The sequence below is a fragment of the Eptatretus burgeri genome, chromosome 8, assembly GCF_056783735.1.
Source record: "Eptatretus burgeri isolate ZD-2024b chromosome 8, Ebu_testis_v1, whole genome shotgun sequence".
NCBI lineage: Eukaryota > Metazoa > Chordata > Myxini > Myxiniformes > Myxinidae > Eptatretus > Eptatretus burgeri.
This window is the reverse complement of record NC_140968.1, coordinates 79943021-79969258: the sequence shown is the minus strand read 5'-3', so window position 1 is coordinate 79969258 and position 26238 is coordinate 79943021. Positions and strand designations below refer to the sequence as shown.

General features: G+C 41.3%; 1 protein-coding gene and 1 long non-coding RNA gene across 6 annotated transcripts in view; one reads left to right on the top strand and one right to left on the bottom strand.

Moving 5' to 3' along the window:
- LOC147022142 (serine/threonine-protein kinase DCLK3-like) overlaps positions 1–16364 on the top strand; it is a 133550-nt gene extending 117186 nt beyond the window's left edge. For 2 of the 3 annotated variants that reach the window (XM_085892765.1, XM_085892768.1), the window contains exons 4-5: positions 6353–6520; positions 7084–16364. In XM_085892765.1, the coding sequence (XP_085748891.1) occupies positions 6353–6520; positions 7084–7286 (371 nt within the window). In that variant the 3' untranslated portion in view covers positions 7287–16364. Of the gene's footprint in view, positions 1–6352; positions 6613–7083 lie in introns of those variants that run through there. The other variant, XM_085892767.1, reaches the window with a different exon arrangement.
- LOC147022141 (uncharacterized) lies at positions 6191–26095 on the bottom strand. Of its 3 annotated transcripts, none has more exons than XR_015061079.1 (4): positions 25871–26095; positions 20156–20330; positions 8193–8273; positions 6191–7290 (listed from the first exon to the last, which is right to left on the bottom strand). It is a non-coding gene; the product is annotated as an uncharacterized LOC147022141 (long non-coding RNA). The 3 variants fall into 3 exon arrangements; XR_015061080.1 differs by having other exon boundaries at positions 25825–26094; XR_015061078.1 differs by having other exon boundaries at positions 25503–26090.
- Between the last annotated feature and the right edge of the window lie 143 nt (positions 26096–26238).

The window sequence follows — 26238 nt, the reverse complement described above, 5'->3', positions numbered from 1 at the left end:
AATTAGCCAACTTTTCTGTCTACGCGCGGCAGGGTCCGATCGCCGAATTGTCCATTTACCTAATTATGCGCGCAGACAGAATGCCGGGGATTTACCCCTCAACGGGACCTCCTTGGAAACGAGCTGCTTAAGCAGCTCGCTCCGTTCATGATTTGGCGAGCGGTGTATATCTCCAAGCCCCGCCGGATCCGATTACTTTATCAGCTATTTAAAAGCCAGATAATATCCCGAACGCAATACGGCAGCTCAATTAAGGGAAAGGACACAATGAATAGGTGAACATTCAAACAATGACATTTATTTGTTACACACGTATGCACTCAAACACGTATGCAATCAAACACGTATGCAATCATGCACGTATGCAATCAAACATGTATGCAATCAAACATGTATGCAATCATGCAGTGAATAAAGCCATGCAGGAACGAGCAAGACAAAGAACAACAACCGTTCTATTATTTCCGTACATGCACTTAACAGTTCACTACTTGACGGGCACGGCGCCACAACATTCATTCAAAGAAACCCCAGGAAAGGGAAGCGCAGAACTGGACCTCGTGGTTCTTTATAGTTCACGGAGCTGTGGAGACCGCAAGAGCTCCGAGAGGCCGTGCTGGTTACCTGTCACCCTCGTGGTGACTCGCCGGTCCCTGGTTCGGCGACCCTCGGTGGCCCTGCCCACACTCTGCTGGACTCCACCTGTGCCTTCAACAGCGATCCAGCTGGCCACTCCTCTCCGGCTCCACCGGCGCCTCCGTCGACCAAAGAGAGAGACCAAGCAGAGGGACTCTCTTTCCACTCGCTGACAGACTCCGCTGCACTCCCAGACTGCAACTCCCAGACTGCAGACAATTGCAGCTCGACTCCGCTCCCAGACTTCACGGCGAACCCAGACTGACTTCTTGGCGTTTCAGCCCGGCCTTTTATCGCCCCATGCCTCGCCCCTCCCTTCGCGGCAAGCGGGGGCGGGGGGGGGACATTCCAGGGGGGGTTAGTCTCGGCTCCTCTTGGCCGACTCTTTTGGCCCGATCACGGACATTCTTTCCTTTCGCCCTTCTGAAGGAAAATTCCAACAGAGCTCGGCTGGGCTCAGTTGTTGTTTTCCAACTGTCATTTCTGTTTACTCGTTCTGATGGATATTGGGGCGGGAGTTGTTGAGATGTTGTTGTTGCAGTGTGAGATTGCAGTTAGCGCTGTGGTGGGGATGGCGTGGTTGTTGAAGGGTGGTTGTGGTTGGTGCTGTGGTGGGGATGGTGTGGTTGTTGAAAGGCGGTTGTGGTTGTTGAGATGCGGTTGTTCCAAAATAAAGATAGCAAAAGAATAATGGCTGACTCAAAGATCACAGCCCGGTTAATGAATAATTTCCTGGAGATCGGTGGGGAAATCTAATCTGAACACACACTTATCGACATAACTGATCTCTGGGAAACCCGAATGGTGTTCTGTGAATTTCCACAACCGTAACACTATATATATATATATATATATAGTTGCGGCCATGGAAATTGGCATTACACCATGAAGGTCCTCAGATCAGTTATACCGATAAGTATATGTGTCGTTAGATTTCCTCGCCGTTGTTTAAAGGGAATTTCCGTGTTCACAGGGCTGTGATCCTTTGAGTTAGCCGTTTTTCTTTTCTCTGTCATTATTTTGGACCAATCATCCCCCAACAACTGGATTGCCACCACCAACACCATCCCCAAACCACCACAGCAAACCCCCACCACCTTCGCCTTTCTCCCTCTACTACCATCAACAAACACCACCCGAAAACAAGAAGTTGCCTTCGTCCCAGAAGAAGTCGCGCTGTCCAAAGCCCATTCGGTAATTTTTACCACTTCCAGACATGATTTGAACAGAGAAATAGAACATGTTACCGAACGTTGTGCCATTGGTTGTGAATGGGATCCTTTTGAAGGAGAAGTCGGATCGGGAATCATACACGCCCACTTTTCATCTGTCCAATGGCTGAGCATCATGTGGTGTTGCCCCGCCTCCAAACCCGATGTGATCCTCAAATTTGCATATGAACTCCTTCACGGACGGACTCGATGCATTACACGTATCGGTTCGGCGGGACAGAAGCCCCGGCGAAACCCGCATACACACATCGGCTGGTCGGGCGAAATGAAGCTGCGTGGCAGACGGACTCGATGCATTACACGCATCGGTTCGGTGGGACAGAAGCCCCGGCGAAACCCGCATACACACATCGCCTCAGCCGGATCAAAAAGGCGCGGTTGGGGCTAAACACCACCATCAGCTCGAAGGGGTAAAGCTGAAGCTGACAGGGTGAGGCTTTGGTGATTCCTACCACGTCGGCTTTGCCAGGGTCAGGGATCACGCTGACAGGGCAAGGCCCTGGTGATTTCAACCAGTTACGCTTTCCAGAGGTCGAAGGTCATAGGTCGGGGGTTGGATTTTTCCACTCCCCAGGCCTATATAAGGGCGAGCACAATGGAGCTTGCGGCAGACGGGAGCAGACGGGGGACGGTCGATGGAGAGGAAGCATCTTCGGAATGAAGCTCAGGTCAAAATTGAGGGGCGAGTTGCTGAGTGGAGCAGGGACGTGGAGAAGGGCTCAGAGGCAAGCCAGAGGGCTCAGTGGGGACCACCGCCAGAGAAGGGGCGTTGTGGAGGCCACAGCAAGGAGGAGTTTTGCCAGAGCCAGTGCGGTCCAGAGCGCCAACTCACTGAAGGGAGCGGCAGCAGTTCCCCTCTCCCAAACTGAACTTTGCGCTGAGAGAGCGCCGATAACCCCCGTCTCGTCAGGAGGGCATCGACATTGCTAAAAGAGCATCAACAACCCTCCCCATACCGGGCATCAACAATCCCCCCCCCCATCCGCGCTGAGAGAGCGCCGGTAACCCCGTCTGTTCCCCTACCCAACCGTGGTGCCGACTGTGAAACACGTGCCTGCGCGGAAAACGCCGGAGAGAGCTCACCGGCCACGCTAGGGGCACGAAGTCAGGCGCGGCTACGCTGACATTGCAGCTTGCCCGCCATCGCGCCAAGCACAGGGCACCGAGGGCACGGGTAAGACCCTTCGGTCTCGTGGACCTGGCCGCTCATCCAGGTTCCACGTACATTTGGTCCACGGACCTGTCTGCCACCGTTGTCTTTGAGGGTGGCTTTTCTTTGCTTTTGTGTAAGTGCATGTGGTGGCGCCATCTTGTAAAGTAAACCTGTTTAAGTAAATGGGTGAATAAATATTCGGTTGTAACTCTTCAATTGCTTTCATTGTGTTACTGTTCTTACGTGCATGATTTACTGTATGGCTGTAAATACGTGCCTTGTCTGAGTGTGAAATAAATGTGCTTGTTGAACTGTTCCCCGTTTCGTTGCGTCCTTTCCCTTGTTTGAAAGTTCCATCTTGTATCACGGAAGGAATTGGTAGAAGGGGGTAAGCACCCAGTAAATAGAATCACATCCGTCGGGGTCGGCGATAACACTGCTCGGTTATCACTGAAGCACGGAACGGACCGCTTAAACGGTTCGTGTCCTAGGCCGGCCAGCGGTGAGGTATGATCGCCCGGTTAACTACTCACGCAGGCACTTAGGTAGGTCGAGTTTGGCGAACAACCCTATCCTGCGCGGGTGGCCAATTGGCACGATTATGGTGAGGTCGAAAGACCCATCCGTGACTAGCTCCCGGCGTTGTTCCGGGAGGGTCACGACTGAATTGTCCGTTCTGGTGGGCGACGTGGTCGCGATTCGAGTTATGTGGCCGATCGCACGCCGGGCGGAGCGAAATTTGTAACAAAATATATATATATATATATATATATATATATATATATATATATATATATATATATATATATATCTATACATATATATATATATATATATATATATATATCTCTATACATATATATATATATATATCTCTATACATATATATATATATATATATATATATATATATATATATATATATATATATATATATATATATATATATATATATATATATATATATATATATATATATACATACATAGATATATACATATATATCAGAAAAAAGAATAGACAGAGTCAAAGCTCTTCATCTTGCAGCTTGTCAGGACACACAAAACAATACCAGATATACAGATGCAAAATATTACAATTTATTTGCTCACACCATTGGGGATTGGCTCTTTGGACTGTTACCAATACGAACATACACATTATGGCATTGAGGCACTGTAGAAACCTGAGACCTCCCATTTTAATCGATCCAGGTCAGAACAAATGTAGTGTTTGGATAAAACAGGTGCTCGTGCGTGTAGAAATGCGACTTCAAGAACACGTAAATGTGAGTCAGTCCAACCACGCTACAATCTGAAACCATTCAGCATGATAGTCCTGGGCACATTCAGGATTTTTCAGGACTTGCTGACCAATGGCAGAATCACCTTTTTTAGCAGGCATTCTTGTTGGGTTCTTGCATGCACGGGATGGTTGGATACGACCAATCTCCAATTTCTTCTGGATTGCCAATGGAATGTGCTACTTGATCCAATTCTCTAGTCTGAGGGATGTGCAATCTACGTACGTGGCATCACACCGGCACTGAAATTCATTAATAACATTGTTCAGTTTCATGGTAGTTCGCACATCTTCCTGGACTGAGGGGAGCAATTTGTGGGAAGTAAAATAAATAAATAAATAAATAAATAAATAACACTAGTTGCAACAGAGGAGTAACACTGTGAAACCGCCTGTTTCACCTGCTGTTCAAACTTTTTAGAGATTTTTTTTACCTCTCCATGGCAGCTAAAGATAAACTGGACACTTCTCTGGACAAAATACAGTGTCCTCAAACTGATTTGCACTGTATGAATCCACAGATTAGTCACTCAGGGTAGCCATTGCCACAAAAAATAGTTTTAATGTGCAGCAAGTCAACAGGGTGAACAGATGGCCCACACTCTATTAACAAGGGTGTTCATAAGGGCAATCTTGTAGCGTGTTGAGCTGAAGGAGTACCATGTGTGTGCTGCCTAGTGAAGGTAGCCTTGCGGTAGATTGGAGTCAACAATCCATCCTCAGTCTTCTTGATTATCACATCTAGAAAGGGAAGTACATTTGACTACTCAGTCTCAAATGTAAAATTTAATGCGGGATGGAAAGCATTGAGACGTGTGAGGAAGTCTGTGCAGGTGGTTGCAGGATTGAAGATTGCAAACGTGTTGTCCACATATCGGTAGTATACCGTGGGTCTTGGGTTCATATTCAATTCATGGGAAAGACGCTTCTTCTGAAAACCGACGGAAACGTTTGCGAGGAGTGGTCCTAATGTTGATCCCAACACTACTCCGTCTACTTGTGCATACATGTTGTTATTGAAGCTGAACTCTACTGCTCGTGTTGCCACGTAAATGAGTTCCACAAAGACCGTTTAAGAAATAGACGCTGCTTTGAGTTTGCTATGGAAAAGTGATGCCATTGCATATGTTAATGGTTTCTTGGAGAGGAACATTTGTGAACAGGATGGATATGTCAAAGGAATACATGGTCACAGCATTCCGGTCCCACTATAATTCACGCATGGTTTTAGAATGGGTGAATGAATCTTTAATTATATACTCAGATAAGTCCTCGAGAACAGGTTACAATTGGCATTTGTGGTTGTTTCGCATCACCATTCCCTCAACCACTTGGAGAGTTCATGTTGCACAGAACCAATCATCAATCGGATTGGATGTAGTGAGATGCCTTCCTTATGTACAACTAGTAGAGCCTACAAGCTGTTGATCATCCTACATCTGATCCTACTGATGATTGGTTCTGCGCAAGATAAACTACACTAAAATCCGTGAATGTCGGGGTAAGATCCGCGAGTGTTTTGTCATTGTTACGATGGAGACAAGCGGGATAACATAATTCGTTCGCAGCAGTTCCTGGTTCATGAAAAAGGCCGCAAGTGACGACACCACCAAAATCGAGGAATTGGTATATTAGGGACAAGGGGGATAATGTTGTCAGTTCGTGGTGGTTCCTGCTTCAAAGGGAAAAGTTTTTAAAGTTTAAAATGTTTTCCACCATGAATGCACGATTCCAGTTTCATCAAAGATGCTTACAAATGAAAAACAATAACACCGGGTACCGTTTTCAATTTAGTGAAGAATACATTTTAAAGTCTCTTAACCATAATGTACCATACCGAAAAACAAAACAAAAAATCATCATCATGTACCGTTTCAATTTTTTATTCAACAAACACAGCACATGTAACTTTGCAAAATGATGAAGATGATGAGGTGTAAATATTTTGGGCAGAGTTATAGATTTTGGATATTTTTGTTTCATTAATTCACCCTCGTATTTTTTCTGTATCTGCACTTCCTCTCCATAGGTTACGGACTGGAGGTCGACATGTGGGCAACTGGTGTAATTGCATACATCCTGTTGTGTGGCTTTCCACCATTCCGCAGCATTCGTCATGATCAATATGAACTCTTTGATCAGATACAGTTTGGACAGTACGAGTTTGTTACTCCATTCTGGGATCACATTTCCAATGGTAAAGCTCATGTCCTCCCTTTTGCATTATTGGTGTTGAGAGGCACATTTTTGGTTTGGCAGAAATTACGTTTCTTCATGAAAATGGTCTAATGTTGCCATGCCAAAAATTTATCATTTCGTTTTTGTCCTCTTGCCAGTAAAGAAATTTCTCAAATCTGAGAAAATACATTCTTCATCATATTTTCACACTTTTTTTTCACACAATTTTTTTCATAAAATTCAACACTTTGAGTATGTACTAAAGGTGCCTGAAAACTGTTGAATCACAGGTCGAATCATCAATTAATTGTTTTCTCAAAGAGTGCAACTTGCATTTGGAAGATGTGCAACATGATGAAGAGACTTACAGGATTATATTAAAAAAATAATTTCACATACATTATGTATTATATGGCATTATTGTGGGAGGAAAAGCACTTGTAAAGTCAATAAGCTTGTGAACTGTTATAATTAACAGGCTTATAAAGTGTCACACCACTTACTCCTTTTAAATAATTTGACATATCATTTCTCCACCCACCTCACCTCTCTTCTCTTCTCCCTCCTCCACTTGCACTCCAGTGGCCAAACAGCTAATCCAGAGGCTCCTCGTGATCGACCCAAGCAATCGATACACAGCCCACGAAGCTCTGCAGCACCCGTGGACAATGGTGTGTGACTCAAACGATGGCATGAACATCCAGCGAGAGGTCACCACCAATATTCAGCGGCACTTCTCTTCAAGGCAACGTCGTCGGCACGGACCAGTCGGCTCTGCAGTGTGAACCCCTTTAATACACACAGAAGGCATTGAAGAAAAAGCTGTGGAGTGTTGGTGACATCTCAGTATCTGGTGATCGTAGTGATATGATGGAGTGTCCAGAGAGTTTTCACAAACAACGTTCTCGAAATGGGATACTCACAATAGTCAAGATATGCCAATGTTTTCTTTATTATTTTACATTATATGTGCATTTATAATTTGTAGTCAGGAAAATATTTTCTTAATCAAAGACACGTATATACTTCATTTTTTTTTTCATTTTTGGGGTTTTTTTTAACGTTGGCAAGTCTTGGTCCGTTGTGATCTATCTTATGAGTAAAACTTTATCACCGCCCTTCATAAAACAGAGCCATTGTGTTGATTGTGACGATAAGTTACACAGTCTTAATTAGGGCTCGTGCTTGTCTCAACACGTTACCACCACTTTGGATTGAGTCAATTGTTATAGTTTGCTTACACTGGAATTCAATCTTCTTGTAGTTTGTGGGAAATTTAAACAGCTTTTATTTGAAATAATAAATATTTGCAGAAACATTCCAGACACCTCTTGTATCTGGAGGCTGTCTTATGATGTGGCTGAAACATGACTGCTTTGCATTCTGAGCTGGCAGGGAGTGTGTCCTTTGACAGTGTAAACGCTTCGATAGGATGGCATGCAATTTTGAAAATACCAAAAGTGGGGAAAAAGAAATTGTGATCAAGCTGGGAATAAGAAGAAACACTACAACCAGCAGCGCAGGCAATCATACTGGGTCCTTTCCCGTTCATACTGTTTTCCGTTTATATTTAAATGTAAGCACATAAATAATTTGGAAAATCTGTTATACATAGCACAAAGTTAGGCCAGTGGCCTCGGGATGGAATTATAAACTTGGGCCTGTCCAACTTGACACTACATATGTCTCACCTCAAACGAATATTGGCATCTCCAGTGTGAGCTTGTTCGTAAAGGCACATGAGGAGCAGGACGCTTTGGCAGGAATGCGGCCTAAGATATGCAGCAGGCAAATGTCAGGGAAGATATGATTACATTACTTTACAAGCCAAGAAAATCGATTCACAATATGTCATTAATTTGCTTCATTGAGGAACATAGGCTACTCTGGTGATTCGGTGTGGTTCCATATGATGCTGGAAGCAGAGTGCAAAATCTCAAACTGATAACCTTAACTGTGGCGTTCAACTTGTCCTCTCACACGAGCTGTTGCGGTCACATTATTGTTTGGCGCCAGCTGGAGATACATTATGTTTTATTAACCATGAAAAGGCTTGATGGTTTGAAATGAGTTCAAATGACCATAATTTGAGCATCCTCATTAAGGATAAAAGTGCTCCTAAATGCAAAATCATGGAACTGTTGAGGAAAGAGTTGATCTGAAAGCTTTCAATTCCAAATGAAGAGGCTGGGAATAGAAAGAAAGACAGGTGCTGGAAGAACGGGGTAGTGGGATTATGTATGACTTCGATTTCCCTGTCATGGTGCAATTAGCAGTCAATCATCACGACTTAATGAAACAGTGGTGCAGAACAGGGATATAAGCAATGCAGCATTGACTATATTCATATATTCAGGGAGGGGACATACCAGCGGCATTCTGCATACATAACATAACACACAGTCTTCAGTTAAAGCAATAACTCCACGTTGTTCTTGTGTCTTACCGACTAACAAAACGAGTTTAGCTTAGGAAACGTTTAATGCTTGCTTTCAACCACGTGGTAAAGACTCGTTTGTTGTCTCACTTCATCGTTTTAGCCACCTCACCCACCTCACCTCTCTTCCCGTTGGGCCCGTTGGTCCATTGGACCAAATTTTCATTGGTCTTCACGGCCTTGTAGCATACCTGCCTGTTGTATTGCTTAAGCATAAGCTTGCCTTTCACCAAGCCGAGATGAGCTTGGGCCAGGGTAGGCATTATTTTATGTTCGTTCGTATTCTTGCCAAATTATACTACTATTATTGTTCTTAATATTATTGGTATTAATTAATATGCTTTGTTCCAATGTTATCGTAACTTTTGTTATCTATTTTGTAATTGGAATGCTATGCTGTGGAAGGGCCTATTAAGATGCTCTATACACAATAACATGGCGTGCGTTTAAAACGTAGGAATTCTTCTGGGTTCTTTATTAATTAATTAGCCTAATCAACTCAGGAGATCATGATGATCATTTTGGTGTCACACTCCACATCAGAATGCTCCAGGAGAACACAAAAAACATGACACACACACACACACACACACACACACACACACACACACACACACACACACACACACACACACACACACACACACACACACACACACACACACACACACACACACACACACACACACACACACACACACCTCATCCATTATATCGTAGATAACATTATGACTACTACATAAATACATATATTTACACCAACTGAGATAACAGATAGTGATTAAAAATATATTTCATTACTTTTTGTGCTTAATATCACTTTCAAATGACGAAATCTGAGTCATTTCATAACTGATTTGGAAATTGTTAGTTTCAAGCTTCTGATCCCTTGCACTAACCAAATAAGCTTAAAGATAAGTGCTTTCTTAGTTTGGATGGATTGCTGATTCAAGATAGTGTCATGCTATCTAGTTGAAAGTATATTTGATCATTGATGAATGGAAATTCATGACTTGCATCCTCACTGCCCTGTACAGTAAGTATAACGCTGACTTTCCACGTGCAGGTCACGTCATAGCAAGCTCTTATAGCTCATCTCTTGCTGTCAAATATGTCATCATGCGATCCCAGGTGTAATGCATTCTCATTGAACTACAAAATGGATGTATCCGTAAAATTGATCAACAAACTTTTAAAGATGAAGCAGTACGATGGAGCTTCATATTTAAATTATACAAGTGGGACTACGTCATTGTAAATGAATGTCAGGGCAGATAGTGATGAGCCCATGTCTCAGTTAGAGTACAGCAGGATGAGGGTGTTATAAAACATGTATATACAGACTACGAAAAAAACAAAATATAACGTTGAATCAACAATTTTTTTTATCTGCTCATCTGAATGTAGAGCTTTATCAAAGGAATAAATTCATCCATTTTCCACTTTTGTTTACTTAACACTAGTCATACCAGCATATTTTACTACCTAATCTTACCAACTGGGGTCTTTTTGGACCCCAACTCAAAACCATTGATTTTCACTAAATCTACCAACGTTTCACATCAATGACTAAACATGGTGTTTTATTCATAATCAAAAAAACATTAAAAAAGAAACTAAATCTAAAATCTAAAATGAAGTAACCAGCTGGGGACTTTTATGACCCCAACTCACAAGCACTAATTTTCATTCAATCTGCTAAAGTTTCACCTCAATGAGGAAACAATTATTTTGATTGGATGATGTTTTTGTGATAAAGTAAACAAAAAACATCAAAAAAATTGTTTTTAGAGGACTTGCTCAATACAAATAGCATGTGAAGTTATCATACATTTAAAAGAAAAGGAATGAAAAAGAGGGTCGTTTTTGACCCCAGAAAGGATTTACTTGTAACTCTGTGCAGCACTGTAGGATCTTAAAACATTATATATATATATATATATATATATATATATATATATATATATATATATATATATATTACTGGCACATATAGGAAAACAAACTAACAAAACATGAAATACATTGTTGAACTCAGACAGAAATAACACATCAAAATATAGACCTGGGGTCCAAAAAGACCCGTTGGGAAAATTAGGGTTAAGCTAACTTTACCATTTGGAACAACTGCACAGGTCTAATCCATCCATCCATTGGGACCATACTCTGTGCAGAGCATTGGTCCTGCCAAAGCTCTCCTTGGCTATTGTGTACAATCATGGACAGTTCACCACTCCAACACAGGATACCAGCAAGCTGGCACTCATTTTGCCAACCTCAGAAGGATGACAGGCAGAGTCAACCCCACCTGGTATTAATTCAGCAGTCAACGGGGCTCAAACTCAGGACCCTAAGATCCCAAGGTGTCTGACTTGATTACTTGATTACTTGAACCACTTCACCCAACTGAGCTACCACAGTCCTATGCCGAATTGTTTTTGGCCTGCCTGGTTTTGTCTTTCCCAATGGTTGGTAACCTTGGGGATTCAGTCAGGGGACATCCAAAGCGCATGGCCAAGCCATCAGAGGTTTCACTTGATTTTAAGGGGAATGCTGCAACAGTCAGTCCTTTCATTTAAGTCTTTATTGGATATCTTATTGGGTCAAAGGATGCAGCAGATTTTCCTGAGGCATCCATTATGGAAGGACTCTGCCTTGCTCCTGTCTGACTTCTTCTTGCGTAAGGCAGCTTGGCTGCCCTGATTCTTCTTGCGTAAGGCAGCTTGGCTGTCAGGTAGCTGTCATTTTGTTGGGGTGCAACTATGCCGCCGATGCTGTGCCCCTATACGATTACAATAGTATTCATTTCACTGACCTCTGAAGGATGACAGGCTGAGTCAACCCCACCTGGTGTTAATTCAGCAGTCAACGGGGCTCAAACTCAGGACCCTAAGATCCCAAGGTGTCTGACTTGATTACTTGTCAGCACTCAGAGCCATGGAGAAGTACAGACTTGTAATTTATTTTATAGTCTTGTCTTCAGGTTGTACTGCTTAGACTTCCAGATGGGATGAAGTCGAGTGAATGCATTATGAGCTTTGCAGAATCTCATATTTATGTTTTTATTGACTCCATCTCACCTTGATTTCAGAATCTCACCTTTATTTCTTGGAAAAATGCTCTGCAGTCTCTAGAGCTTCTCCATTTACTGTAATGGGTGCAGAAGTCATGGCATTGATGTTCATCACCTGGGTCTTGGTGGTACTAATATTGAGACCTGTCCTGGCAAAGCTGGCTAGCCTCTCAGTTTTTTCCCTACAGATGGGTATGCCTTGATGAGAAAACAGCTAAGTTATCAGCAAAGTCTAGATTTTCAATTTGGGTCAAAAGGGTCTGCTGGATATGCCTCTAGATCAATGATATGTGGTGTTCCTCATGATCCAGTTGATGGCAATCAGAAAGAGGAGAGGTGACATAATACAACCTTGGTGAACTCCTGACTCCAAAGGGAACCACTATGATAGGGAGTTGTTCAATATGACACTGCATTCAAAGTGTTCATAGAATTTGCTTATTCGGGCAACCATCTAAAAGGATGTCATGTTTAAATAATTTAATGGAGTTCTACGAAGTATTTTCTGACTGTGTTAATTGGGGATGAGTACAGTGGATGTAGCTTGTGATATATCAAGACTTTCAGAAAGCTTGTAATAGGTACCACATAGAAGGCTGTTGGATAAGGTGAGGGCTTGTGGTGTGACAGGTAGACCGGTGGAGTATCTAATTGGATTAGAAACTGGCTTGGGGATAGGAAGCAAGCAAAGAGTGAACTTCAATGTGAGGATGTCTGACTGGAAGGATGTAAGTAGTGGAATACCCAGGGATCATTTCTCAGGGTGTTAATATTCATAATTTACATCAACGATTTGGGCAATGGGGTTGGGAGTAGGCTTTCTAAATTTACAGATGACGCGAAGCTTGGAGGTAAGATAGACAGCAGAGAGGGAGGTAATCTGATTCAGACAAGCGTACTCTGATTGATTCGGCAAACGATTGGCACATGCAGTTTAGCATAGGTCAATGTAAGGTGCTGAGAATGGGAAGAAATAATGAAAAGAGGGATTATATAATACAAGAGGCAGTGTTGGAGCTTGTGACATGAGATAAGGATCTGGGGTGGTAATACATATTGGGAGGGGGGGGGGGGTGAGTGGGGATAAGCACACAACACAGTTCCTCGCAGCTAGAGTTAAAGGGTTTTAGGTTGTATTCAGAGGGGGATAACTGATAACTCAAAAGAGGTAGTGTTAACATTGCACAGGAATTTGGTGAACATTTCAAGAATACAACTCTCATCTAGAATATTGTTTTCTTTTTTGGTTACCACAAGCTGAGGAAGGACATAGCTGCCATAGACAGGGTGTAATGTAGGGTAACTAGATTGATCATGGGTCTAACTAAACTACGCTATGAGGAACTGCTGAAGGAGACAGGACTTTATGCATTAGAAAGGAGGTGGTTTTGAGGGGATTTCATTGATATCTAAGATAATGAAGTATACAGAGGGAATGAGTGTGAAAAAGTTTTTCAACAGAATGGACATCGACAGGACCAGAGGCTATAGCTTGAGTGTGAAGAGGAGAATTGGGACGACATTAAGGCAGGGGTCTTTCACATGAGGAAGTCAATGCATATAATGGTCTCCCTGGATAAGTGGTGGCAGCTGAAACAGGGTAAGGATTTAAACTGGAATTGGATAGATACCTGGAAGCATTGAGCATAGAGGCGTATATGGATTTTGGTAGAGGTGTGCAGTCATGATGGGCCGGGCAGCCTCCTCCTGCATTGTACTTCCTTGTAAAATAGCAAAATATAGTGGCATCACCAATTGACAGTACACAGTGGCATATACTACTTCTATGACCTTTCAAAAACTCAATGATACCATAATCGATGCATGAAAGAATGTAACTTTGCTTCACATGGTCCTTTTGTGAACTTTTTGTTTTTTTGAAAGAGCAAGCCTCTGAAACAATCAATGATTGATGAATTTCTGGCATCAAAAACTTGAGAGCAAGTTTTTGATGCCAGAAATGCTTTCTTCTGTTGTGTCTGCATTAAGGATCAGGATTGCTCGCTTTTAATTATTATAATCCAGACGGTCCATTTGGTCAAGACATCCAAACATCTGTGAACATTCGTGCAAACTCCTGAACAGATCTGTGGGTAAAGCACATGTGAGTCGTCAATGCAGTATTAACAAGAGAGTTCATAGAACACTTTACCCCACACAATCTTAAGAAAAAAGGACATGGGAAGGGTCTTTTTAAATTCTTGCTTATTGTGTTTCTGAGAATGATTTATATTTCCTACAAGCCGCCATTTTGTCTAAATCTCTATATTCCACAATGCTGGGAGAGCGAGCGGAAAATTTGGTTGGTGGAGATGATGTAAAATGCCGTAATATTTTGTCAAAGCACTGCTCAACGAAAGGTTTTCGGAAGTGCCAGGAAGGTGATTTTTGTTCTACATTGTTCAAGTACATTATTCAATTTAAATAAAATATGTATTTTAAAGGTTGTAGAAAAAAACATTTTGGAAGTTTACCGCTGGTGATGCAGCCTCATATACACCACCTCATATAACATGCGGCATCAGCTCCTCGTGCCTGTTGTTTTTCTTCTTTATGACATCTTTAAAAACAGTAAATTTCCTGTTTGGAATGATTTTCAATTTTGTTTGACTGCCAGAGAGGCAGACAGAGTAAAAAAAACAATTACCTTACTCCTTCCTCTGTGGGCATGCGTGATCGGGATGGGATTCCCTAAAATTTGCTTAATTCAGAGCCAAAATTTTGCCAAACTGCAGGTTCGTGTTCCAATTAGTATTTAAAATATAACATTCAATTGAAATTACCCAAGCAAAAATAGCATGCCTTTGCTGTAGTAATTCTCTGCAGACTACTGTAGTTGGACCTGTTACCAACTATAGTACATGAGTCTATGAGAGTGTAACTCTCATATACTATAGTTCTAATAAGCCTGGTGTTGGCTTAGTGGTTAGGGTGGTGGGCTTGGGACCTCAAGGTCCTGAGTTCAAGCCCCATCAGCCACTGAATTAACACCAAGTGGGGTTGATTCAGCCTCTCATCCTTCTGAGGTTAGTGAAATGAGTACCAGTGAACTGGTAATAGGGGCATTGCATTAGTGGTGCCCCCATACTTGGGAGTAGTGGTGATGCACTGTTGATCATGCCACCACAATAAGTGGAAGTATTAAAAAAAAGAAAAAAAGTTATAACTGCAGCATTTTTGTCTGGGTAAGTTGTTCCTCAATCCTAAACTGATGCCTGCACACAGACAGACAGACAGACACACAAAGTGAACCAATTGCTTAATCCCTCTTTTCACTTCATGCACGTGCGGTAATAAGCAATATTGTTACAAAAAAATCTAAACAATGCGATCTTTTCTTTATAAATACTGAGAGAGTGTTTCTTATTAAAGTGTAGTGCTGCTTCCATGCACTGTGATGCAATCAACCCCATCCATGACTATAATTATCTTGTATCCTGCAGTTGCATATTCAACAGCAAGAGAAGGACTTTCCTTTTAACCCTTTGGGGTCTGAGTAACATAATGGAGATCCAAGCAGCACACCAATTGGAGATGCTGAGCAATACACCACTCTTGCTGGGTGCTTCCTTGTTTTTTCTTCCATACCGTTTGATCACGTATAATAAACAGCACTCAGCATCTGCTCTAAGACATTGCACTGAGGTTAGTAGAAATGCGTGCCTGTGTAATTCGAGTAACTTTGCCACTCATTGTTTTGGTAACTAAGGAGTATTCCAAGTGCAATGTTCTTACAAATCTGCAGAATATGAAAAAAATACATTAAAACTACAACAAAAACAACACCTGCCCAACCCCCCAATAAAAAACTTCATGAGTCTTACTTTTTTTGTGTTCTTGGTGAAGGACATGAGGAGTGTTTTTAGACCGATATGCGTATATAACGGCTTTTACTTGGAATAGGCAGAGTAATTTCATGCACCTCAACCTACATTTAGTAAGATCATAACATGAGATCCACTCTTCTTAAAAAGTCTCTACTAACCGTTATGAATCATATTATCATGACGTATGACACACTCATTATATCTCCGACTTTGCCTTCATCGTGCAAAATTGAGAACCAACAAGTCCAACATTGTAACAGAGACTATCTCATTTAGTTTTACATGATGTATTTTGTTTGTGTGAACCTGAACATTGTATATGTTAGGAATAGTAGAGGAAAAAAAGGCCTTATTTGGAATGGTGCCAGCAAGTGGCCTCTGATCATGAATTTTCCACATTTGATTGTACTGGCCACCATTATGTATAAAAAATATGTTTGAGGTCCAACTGCAAACAGTATAAGCTATACTATTATTGAGTTTTTGTCTATAGCTTGTTTTGTTCTCAAATAAACATCTTTACGAACACACGTGGCCACATTTTCCTCTGCAAAAATATGTTGCACTCAGCAAGGTCAGCAAAAACGTAATGGAATTGAGAGAAATTATGCAAGTCTGCATCTCGGGCTGGCAGGATTGCTTGGAGGTATGCACACTCGCCTCAAAGCTGATAAGCCTGCGTTTGAATCCTGACCCAGCTATAAACTGTTATCCCGGGTATTTCACAGGAAGGGTGATTCATCAATGTGTGTGTCGTCTCTCGGATAGACGTTAAACCAGGTGTCCCGTCTTCTGGTATTAGTTGGTAGACATTAAAGATCCCATGATGTCCTTCACGACAAAGAGGTTAGGTGACAAATAGGTCAGGTGAATAGGTGAGCTTTCGCCAGCATCCTGAACAAATTCAAAAATCCAGCTCTGACCTTAGTTGAATGTCAAGCCAGGCCAGCCAGTTCCTGAAAGACTTGTGGGAAGCTTCTCCCAGCCAACCCCACATGAACATGGGAATAACTGTGGCCTTTAAGTCTGCATATGTTCGCAGAGGACAAACACTGCTTCTGAACTGGGAAGTAAAAAACACTTGAGTGAAGTCATGGTTTGACAAACCTGTTTAATTGTAAACGTTGCAATCTTTCTTTTCACAAATAAGCTAATATCAGCAGATTGCTAAGACCTTCAAGTTAAAAACTCACTGTTAATGGATAGACCAATAACGTGAATCAAATATGGCCCCTCAACACTTTGAATATGTTTATTTTTCTGACCAAAATACCTAGAAGGAAGGTCTGAACTTTTAACAGTGTAGTCACTGGCCATCCTTGAAAAGCTGTGAGCTAATAGCTAAAAGCCCTTCACTCGTATCTGGAATATTTCCACCATCTATGCAAGCATCTTGAATCTTGACAGCTTCTCCTCTGCTCTACCCATCAATGATGGAGCTCGAGAAGGTAGCAGCATATTATTAGGTCATACCTTCTTTTCGGTTTATGTTAAATGTTTTACCACATCCTACAAAGCTTGGAGGTGTGGTAGATAGCAGAGGGGGTGGTGATCAGATTCAGGAAAGTATTGACACTTGCATAGATTGGGTAAAAGATTGGCAGATGGAATTTATCCTGAGCAAGTGTAAAGTGTTGGAGATGGGAAAGAATAATGAAAATAGAGATTACAGGATGCAAGGGGTAATTTTGGAGCATGTCACACAGGAGAACGATCTGGGGGTGGTAAGAGATGTGGGAGGTAAGCAGGCAGCACAGTGCCAGTCAGCTAGAGGTAAAGCAAAGAGGGTTTAGGTTGTATTCAGAGGGGGATCATTTATAAATTAAAAGAGGTGGTGTTAACATTGCACAGGAATTTAGTGAGGGCCACATCTAGAATATTGTGAGCAGTTTTAGTCACCACAACTCGGGAAGGACATAGCTGCCATGGAAAGGATTCAGTGCAGGGCTACTCGATTGATTCCGGGCCGAGCTAGACTCAGCTATGAGGAGCGGTTGAAGGAGACAGGGCTTTATCCACTAGAAAGGAGGCAGTTACGAGGAGATATGATAGAGATGTTTAAGATAATGAAAGGTGTAGAGAAAATAAGTGAAGATGAATTATTCAACAGAGTGCACAGTGATAGGACCAGGGGCCATAGCCTGAGAGTAAAGAAGAGGAGAGTTAAGATGGTAGTAAGGCAGAGGACTCTCGCTCAAAGAGTAGTTAATGCATGGATTGGCCTCCCTGGAAAGGTAGTGGCAGCAGAAAAAGTAGATAAGTTTAAATTAGAATTAGATAGGTATAGTACCTGGAAATTTTGGAGATAGAGGGGTATGGGGATGTTGATGGAACTTTTAGGCAATTTGAACATTGATGGGTGATTGTGTGCATGTGTATGGAGTGCTGTTGGTTGGAGGTCATGTCAAGGGGTGTTGTGTGGTTGATGTGTGTTTTTAACCAAGCCCATACCCTCTCCCCTGAGGGGAAGAAGAAAAAGATTAAAAAAATTTTGAAGAAAAACATTAACAATAATAATAATCTATCTATAATTCCAGCAATCTCTGCGTGTGTGTGTGTGTGTGTGTGTGTGTGTGTGTATGTGTGTGTGTGTGTGTGTGTGTGTGTGTGTGTGTGTGTGTGTGTGTGAGACCGCTGTTTCTCGACAACCACTGGTCCGATCTAATTGAAACTTGCCAGGAATATTGCTGGGGACCTGCGTATGTGCTTTTTCAAGGTTTGATATTAATCGGATAAGTGCTTCCCAAGTTATGGCCATTGATTTACCAAACCAATGAGAGGACACGTTGCTGTGGAGGCGTGGCCGATGGGGAAAGGGCGCCATTTAGTTACCAATGAGAGGACACATTGCTGCGTAGGCGTGGCTGTTGGGGAAGAGATCCTCAGCCGCGTTCCCCATCACGGGTTACAATGTACAGACTTCCGGATAGTGATGACTTACTGTATTCTAATAATTTCTTGATTTCTCATGCGCATTTATAGATAAACACAATTCCCCAATCCAGTCGTCGTATACGAGAGCGAAGGAACGGCCTGTGTGGTTGTTTGAAATTTTTTTTTTCATACGGCCACGCACGTACGGGCACGCGAGAGTGAAGGAACGTCCTGTGTGGTTGTTGAGGGAGGTAAACTTGATTTTAATTAACTCTGTGTGTGTAAGTATCACAGCAGTTGTTACTTCAATGAAAGCGATAATTCGTGGAATGCATGTGAACATTCCGTATGGGCACGCACCACTTCCGGATAGTGATGACTTACTGTATTCTAATAATTTCTCGATTTCTTAGCGCATTTATAGATAAACACAATGCCCCAATCCAGTCATCGTTTACGAGAGCGAAGGAACGGCCTGTGTAGTTGTTTGAAAGTTTTTTTTTTTTGGTTTGCACGTACGGGCACGCACGTACGGCCACGCACGTATGGGCATGCACGTATGGGCACGTACTCGTAATAATAATAGTAATTAATTTTTTTTTTTGCATTTTCTTTCTTGGATCTTGTGTAGATAAATTTGTATGGTGCTCACGCAGGCATGATGGGCTGAATGGCCTCCACCTGTGTTAGATTTCCTTGTATCCTTGTACAAGCAATAACAGGAGCCTGCAGCCACATCCTCTTTGGCCAATCGAGGTAACATCAGAATATGAATTTCAACACAAGTAAATCTCATGTTTTTACTTTGCGTTTGGAAAGGGTGCCTGGGAAATTGTCCTGTTTTCGTTTTGGAATCAAAACCTCAATGGAATATATTCTCTTGAACATTGGGCACCATGGTGATTTTAAATAAAAATTTTTTTAATGGCCTCTAAAGTGAGATTCCAATCGGATATCTTATGCAATGCCAAGTCTTCTTTTTCAACAGTAGCCTCCTCACAAGTTGCAAGACAAACAATTATCACACAAATTGTGCAGACCTCTCTGCTATTGATATAACAAAGTCCAATTCAAGAATTAAAGGATTATTTTTTAAATAATATTAATATTAAATAATATTAAATAATATTTTTAAATAATATTTTTAAATAATATTTTTTAAATATATTTTAGATTAATAATTTTTTAAATAATAAAATAATTTTAAATAAAATATAGCTTGGACTGGCTTGTAAAGCAATTAATAAAGTATCATCTTCATCGATCTACACATCATTATGTACTTATAGTGCTAAATTGGGTTGGCAGAACAGCATAGATATAATTATTTTCAAGGAAAAAACAAAAAAGGCACGTCCAACCAAAAAGTAACTTGATCTATTCTGCTAATCTAGTAATAAGCAAGAGCAGATCCGGGGTGTGTTGCGTGAGCAAGTGACTTGCTTGATTCAAAATGCTGAAGCAAGCTTTCCAACAGAACGGAGCGCTCAGCACCACGTAACAGCATGGCGGTCTCCATGTAAACAATACCATCGTGGTTCTCCTGCAAATGCTGTCCGGGCCGTCTTGTGACAACTTCCCAAGACTAATTCATTGCGTTGATGACGGCCACAGAGTACTAGGAACAGGGAAAGACACAAGGAAATCAAAATGAGGAGTCAGAAGGATGAACCCCCCTGCCAAGCTAATCGATATGCATGTTGTGCATTTTGGGAAAGGGGTATTGCATGTTTGGAGATGTTGACATATAAGGGTGAAAAGTAGAAGTAAAACAAAAGTATAAAATGCATGTTTCAATAAATAATACGAGTAGAGTACCCACCCATGGGGAAGGTAAAGTTTGTGCATTACTTGCTGAAAAAAAAAAACAGTACAGTCTGTATAATGCAAAAAGACTCTTGATGTTTGTGTGGGATTTGATTAAAGGTCTGAAAGGGTCAAACACGTTAAAGGGGTACAAAGGGTCGATTGGGGTCTATAAGGGTTCTAAAGGTCGAAAGTGCATGTTCCAATAGTAGTTGGGTACTGGGGTCGAAATGGGTCTGAGGAATTTAAAGGGTCCAATGGGGTTGGTTAGGAGTGTAAGGGTCGATGGGGTCTAAAGGGTCCACAGGGTCTCAAGGGGTCAAAAGGACATAAATTCTTGAAAGCGTCTAAAATGTCTTAAGGGTCTTAAAAGGTCTAAGGCTAAGGGGTTTAAAGGTTGAAAGGGGTCGAAGCAGTCTAAAGGATTAAAACGTAAGTTCTAATCGTACGTAATTAAAAGACGTACGTCCGTTTGTGGTGTCACTCTTTCCACAAGACATGAATGGATTTTTCTAAGTATATATTATGAGTATACATAATAGGGATATGCCTCTGAACATTTCATTGGTTGGAGTATCGTTTTGAATCTGACGACGGTGGCCATTTTTGCTAACATCATGAAACACCTCTCTTAATGTCTCGCTTCGTTTGCCAAGCGGCTTGAAAAAGGGTTAATTTGGAATGGCTGGCTGAGCAAGCGATATGAAGCTGCTCGATAATGGAACACTTCTTGGGAAATACGATGCTTTCAAAATAACGTCATGACGTCATTACCCCGTGCACACAAAACGAAAAGCGGGGTTAGGCAATCAGTCGCGTACGTGCACACATAAAACGTACGTACGTGTCTGCATTATGTTATTCCCATTTCTCTGCAAGTTCCGCTTGTCGGATTGACACAAAATTTTCACCATAGATTGAAACTTGGCTCCAGTCCCAGGAACACGTGATTTTCATACGCCCGATATAGATATCGGGGCGTATTATACTATTATGTGATACCGTCTGTCCGTCCGTTCGTTCCTGTCCGCACTCTAACTACCAAAGTTTTCAACTTTCACCTTTCATATTTGGTACATAGGTACAGACTGTGGAGACAGTGTGTTGCGACATACGTTTGTCATCTAAAGTGGTTGCCATGGCAACCAGGATGCTATTTTCCATGCAGTAGCACAATTCTGTATATACCTTCTTCTTCAGGCGTATATTGTGCTCACTTGAGCTCTTGTTTTTTGATGTCATAAGTACCTTCGTTATGACATCATAATTGCACACATAGAACACTACATCTGATCAGTTAGAAAAATTTTGAGGGTCATCAAGGGATAAATTGGTTAACAGAAGAAAAAAAAACTTGATGATGTCATTCGGTCACGTGATTCAACAGCCATATTAAAAAATATAAATAAATAAAAACCTTCAAAAATCTTCTCAGAAATGGCTGAACAGATCGAGGTGAAACTTTACAGGCATGACCGCCGATCCATTAAGAAATAGAAGTGCACTCTGTAGAGTGCATACCTCCACCACGCAATGCCTGATCAACTGGAACATATGGAGCCAATAACTTTTTGAGATATTGTGCAAAATATCATTTTAAGCCCCATTGCTCAATGGTGAACAATCCCTTAAAAAAAATAAACAACACTGAGGTATTTAAGCGTAGCGAGCTTCACCAAGCAATGCCGAGGTATTTAAACGTAGCGAGCTTTACCAAGCAATACTGAGGTATTTAAGCATAGCGAGCTTTAACAAACAATACTGAGGTATTTAAGCATAGCGAGCTTTACCAAGCAATACTGAGGTATTTAAGCATAGCGAGCTTTACCAAGCAATACTGAGGTATTTAAGCATAGCGAGCTTTAACAAACAATACTGAGGTATTTAAGCATAGCGAGCTTTACCAAGCAATACTGAGGTATTTAAGCATAGCGAGCTTTACCAAGCAATACTGAGGTATTTAAGTATAGCGAGCTTAACCAAGCAATACTGAGGTATTTAAGCATAGCGAGCTTTACCAAGCAATACTGAGGTATTTAAGCATAGCGAGCTTTACCAAACAATACTGAGGTATTTAAGCATAGCGAGCTTTACCAAGCAATACTGATGTATTTAAGCATAGCGAGCTTTACCAAGCAATACTGAGGTATTTAAGCATAGCGAGCTTTACCAAGCAATACTGATGTATTTAAGCATAGCGAGCTTTAACAAACAATACTGAGGTATTTAAGCATAGCGAGCTTTACCAAGCAATACTGAGGTATTTAAGCATAGCGAGCTTTACCAAGCAATACTGAGGTATTTAAGCATAGCGAGCTTTAACAAACAATACTGAGGTATTTAAGCATAGCGAGCTTTACCAAGCAATACTGAGGTATTTAAGCATAGCGAGCTTTACCAAGCAATACTGAGGTATTTAAGCATAGCGAGCTTAACCAAGCAATACTGAGGTATTTAAGCATAGCGAGCTTTACCAAGCAATACTGAGGTATTTAAGCATAGCGAGCTTTACCAAACAATACTGAGGTATTTAAGCATAGCGAGCTTTACCAAGCAATACTGATGTATTTAAGCATAGCGAGCTTTACCAAGCAATACTGAGGTATTTAAGCATAGCGAGCTTTACCAAGCAATACTGATGTATTTAAGCATAGCGAGCTTTAACAAACAATACTGAGGTATTTAAGCATAGCGAGCTTTACCAAGCAATACTGAGGTATTTAAGCATAGCGAGCTTTACCAAGCAATACTGAGGTATTTAAGCATAGCGAGCTTTACCAAGCAATACTGAGGTATTTAAGCATAGCGAGCTTTTCCAAGCAATACTGAGGTATTTAAGCATAGCAATCTTTACCAAGCAATACTGAGGTATTTAAGCATAGCGAGCTTTACCAAGCAATACTGAGGTATTTAAGCATAGCAAGCTTTACCAAGCAATACTGATGTATTTAAGCATAGCGAGCCTTACCAAACAACACTGAGGTATTTAAGCATAGCGAGCTTTACCAAGCAATACTGAGGTATTTAAGAATAGCGAGCTTTACCAAGCAATACTGATGTATTTAAGCATAGCGAGCTTTAACAAACAATACTGAGGTATTTAAGCATAGCGAGCTTTACCAAGCAATACTGAGGTATTTAAGCATAGCGAGCTTTACCAAGCAATACTGAGGTATTTAAGCATAGCGAGCTTTACCAAGCAATACTGAGGTATTTAAGCATAGCAAGCTTTACCAAGCAATACTGATGTATTTAAGCATAGCGAGCTTTACCAAGCAATACTGAGGTATTTAAGCATAGCGAGCTTTACCAAGCAATACTGAGGTATTTAAGCATAGCAAGCTTTATCAAGCAATACTGAGGTATTTAAGCATAGCGAGCTTTACCAAGCAATACTGAGGTATTTAAGCATAGCGAGCTTTACCAAGCAATACTGAGGTATTTAAGCATAGCCAGCTTTACCAAGCAATACTGAGGTATTTAACCATAGCAAGCTTTACCAAGCAATACTGAGGTATTTAAGCATAGCGAGCTTTAACAAACAATACTGAGGTATTTAAGCATAGCGAGCTTTACCAAGCAATACTGAGGTATTTAAGCATAGCGAGCTTTACCAAGCAATACTGAGGTATTTAAGCATAGCGAGCTTTACCAAACAATACTGAGGTATTTAAGCATAGCGAGCTTTAACAAACAATACTGAGGTATTTAAGCATAGCGAGCTTTACCAAGCAATACTGAGGTATTTAAGCATAGCCAGCTTTACCAAGCAATACTGAGGTATTTAAGCATAGCGAGCTTTAACAAACAATACTGAGGTATTTAAGCATAGCGAGCTTTACCAAGCAATACTGAGGTATTTAAGCATAGCGAGCTTTACCAAGCAATACTGAGGTATTTAAGCATAGCGAGCTTTACCAAACAGTACTGAGGTATTTAAGCATAGCGAGCTTTACCAAACAATACTGAGGTATTTAAGCATAGCGAGCTTTACCAAACAATACTGAGGTATTTAAGCATAGCGAGCTTTACCAAGCAATACTGAGGAATTTAAGCATAGCGAGCTTTAACAAACAATACTGAGGTATTTAAGCATAGCGAGCTTTACCAAGCAATACTGATGTATTTAAGCATCGCGAGCTTTACCAAGCAATACTGAGGTATTTAAGCATAGCGAGCTTTACCAAGCAATACTGAGGTATTTAAGCATAGCGAGCTTTACCAAGCAATACTGAGGAATTTAAGCATAGCAAGCTTTACCAAGCAATACTGAGGTATTTAAGCATAGCGAGCTTTAACAAACAATACTGAGGTATTTAAGCATAGCGAGCTTTACCAAGCAATACTGAGGTATTTAAGCATAGCAAGCTTTACCAAGCAATACTGAGGTATTTAAGCATAGCGAGCTTTAACAAACAATACTGAGGTATTTAAGCATAGCGAGCTTTACCAAGCAATACTGATGTATTTAAGCATCGCGAGCTTTACCAAGCAATACTGAGGTATTTAAGCATAGCGAGCTTTACCAAGCAATACTGAGGTATTTAAGCATAGCGAGCTTTACCAAACAATACTGAGGTATTTAAGCATAGCGAGCTTAACCAAGCAATACTGAGGTATTTAAGCATAGCGAGCTTTACCAAACAATACTGAGGTATTTAAGCATAGCGAACTTAACCAAGCAATACTGAGGTATTTAAGCATAGCGAGCTTAACCAAGCAATACTGAGGTATTTAAGCATAGCGAGCTTTCCCAAACAATACTGATGTATTTAAGCATAGCGAGCTTTACCAAGCAATACTGAGGTATTTAAGCATAGCGAGCTTTACCAAGCAATACTGATGTATTTAAACGAAGCAAGCTTAACCAAGCAATACTGAGGTATTTAAGCATAGCGAGTTTTACCAAACAATACTGAGGTATTTAAGCATAGCGAGTTTTACCAAACAATACTGAGGTATTTAAATATGCAATTTGACTTGCCATGAGTACTCGTATCTTGACCACATCTCGCATCAGTTCTCCTCGGGTGTCCATTGCATGACCGATAAGTTTGCTATCGCTTGCAAAGCCAGCCGTTCCTTCTCAACTGTTCCGTTGGGGTGCTTAAGCCACTCGGCGAGCGTCCTGCAAGGTGATTGGTCGTGGACCATAGGTCACCACCCCTGACTTGTCGTGCCATGAGGTCATTGCAGTTTAAACCATTACATTTTCCGAATTGTCTGTCATATGCAACATGTCTTTGCGTCGCCTGTCAAATATCGTTCACTATTTGTAATATGTGCTGTCAGCGATATGATGATACCAGAGGGAAGTTGAGGTAATCGGTGTTGAGTCTCCTTATCACGTACTTGGACTCTGATGCCACCTTTGTTTTCAGAAGTGATGTATAAACAGCGGTCTGGAAGTTTTTGGTTATATCCCGACGCTTTTTTTATCTTATATTTCTCCTTTTACCCTTTATCAACCCCTTATATTATTTTTCCGATGTGAAACCTGACGTCAACCAGTCGAATAGGATTACTCGAAAATACGAACAGAAAATGGCGCAAATGTTCCCAGCATACGAGTTGACGCACACCAATGGTACGTGATGACGCATTCATATGTACGTGATGACGCATTCAGATGGTACGTGATGACGCATTCAGATGTACGAGATGACGCATTCAGATGTACGTGATGACGCATTCAGATGTACGAGATGACGCATTCAGAT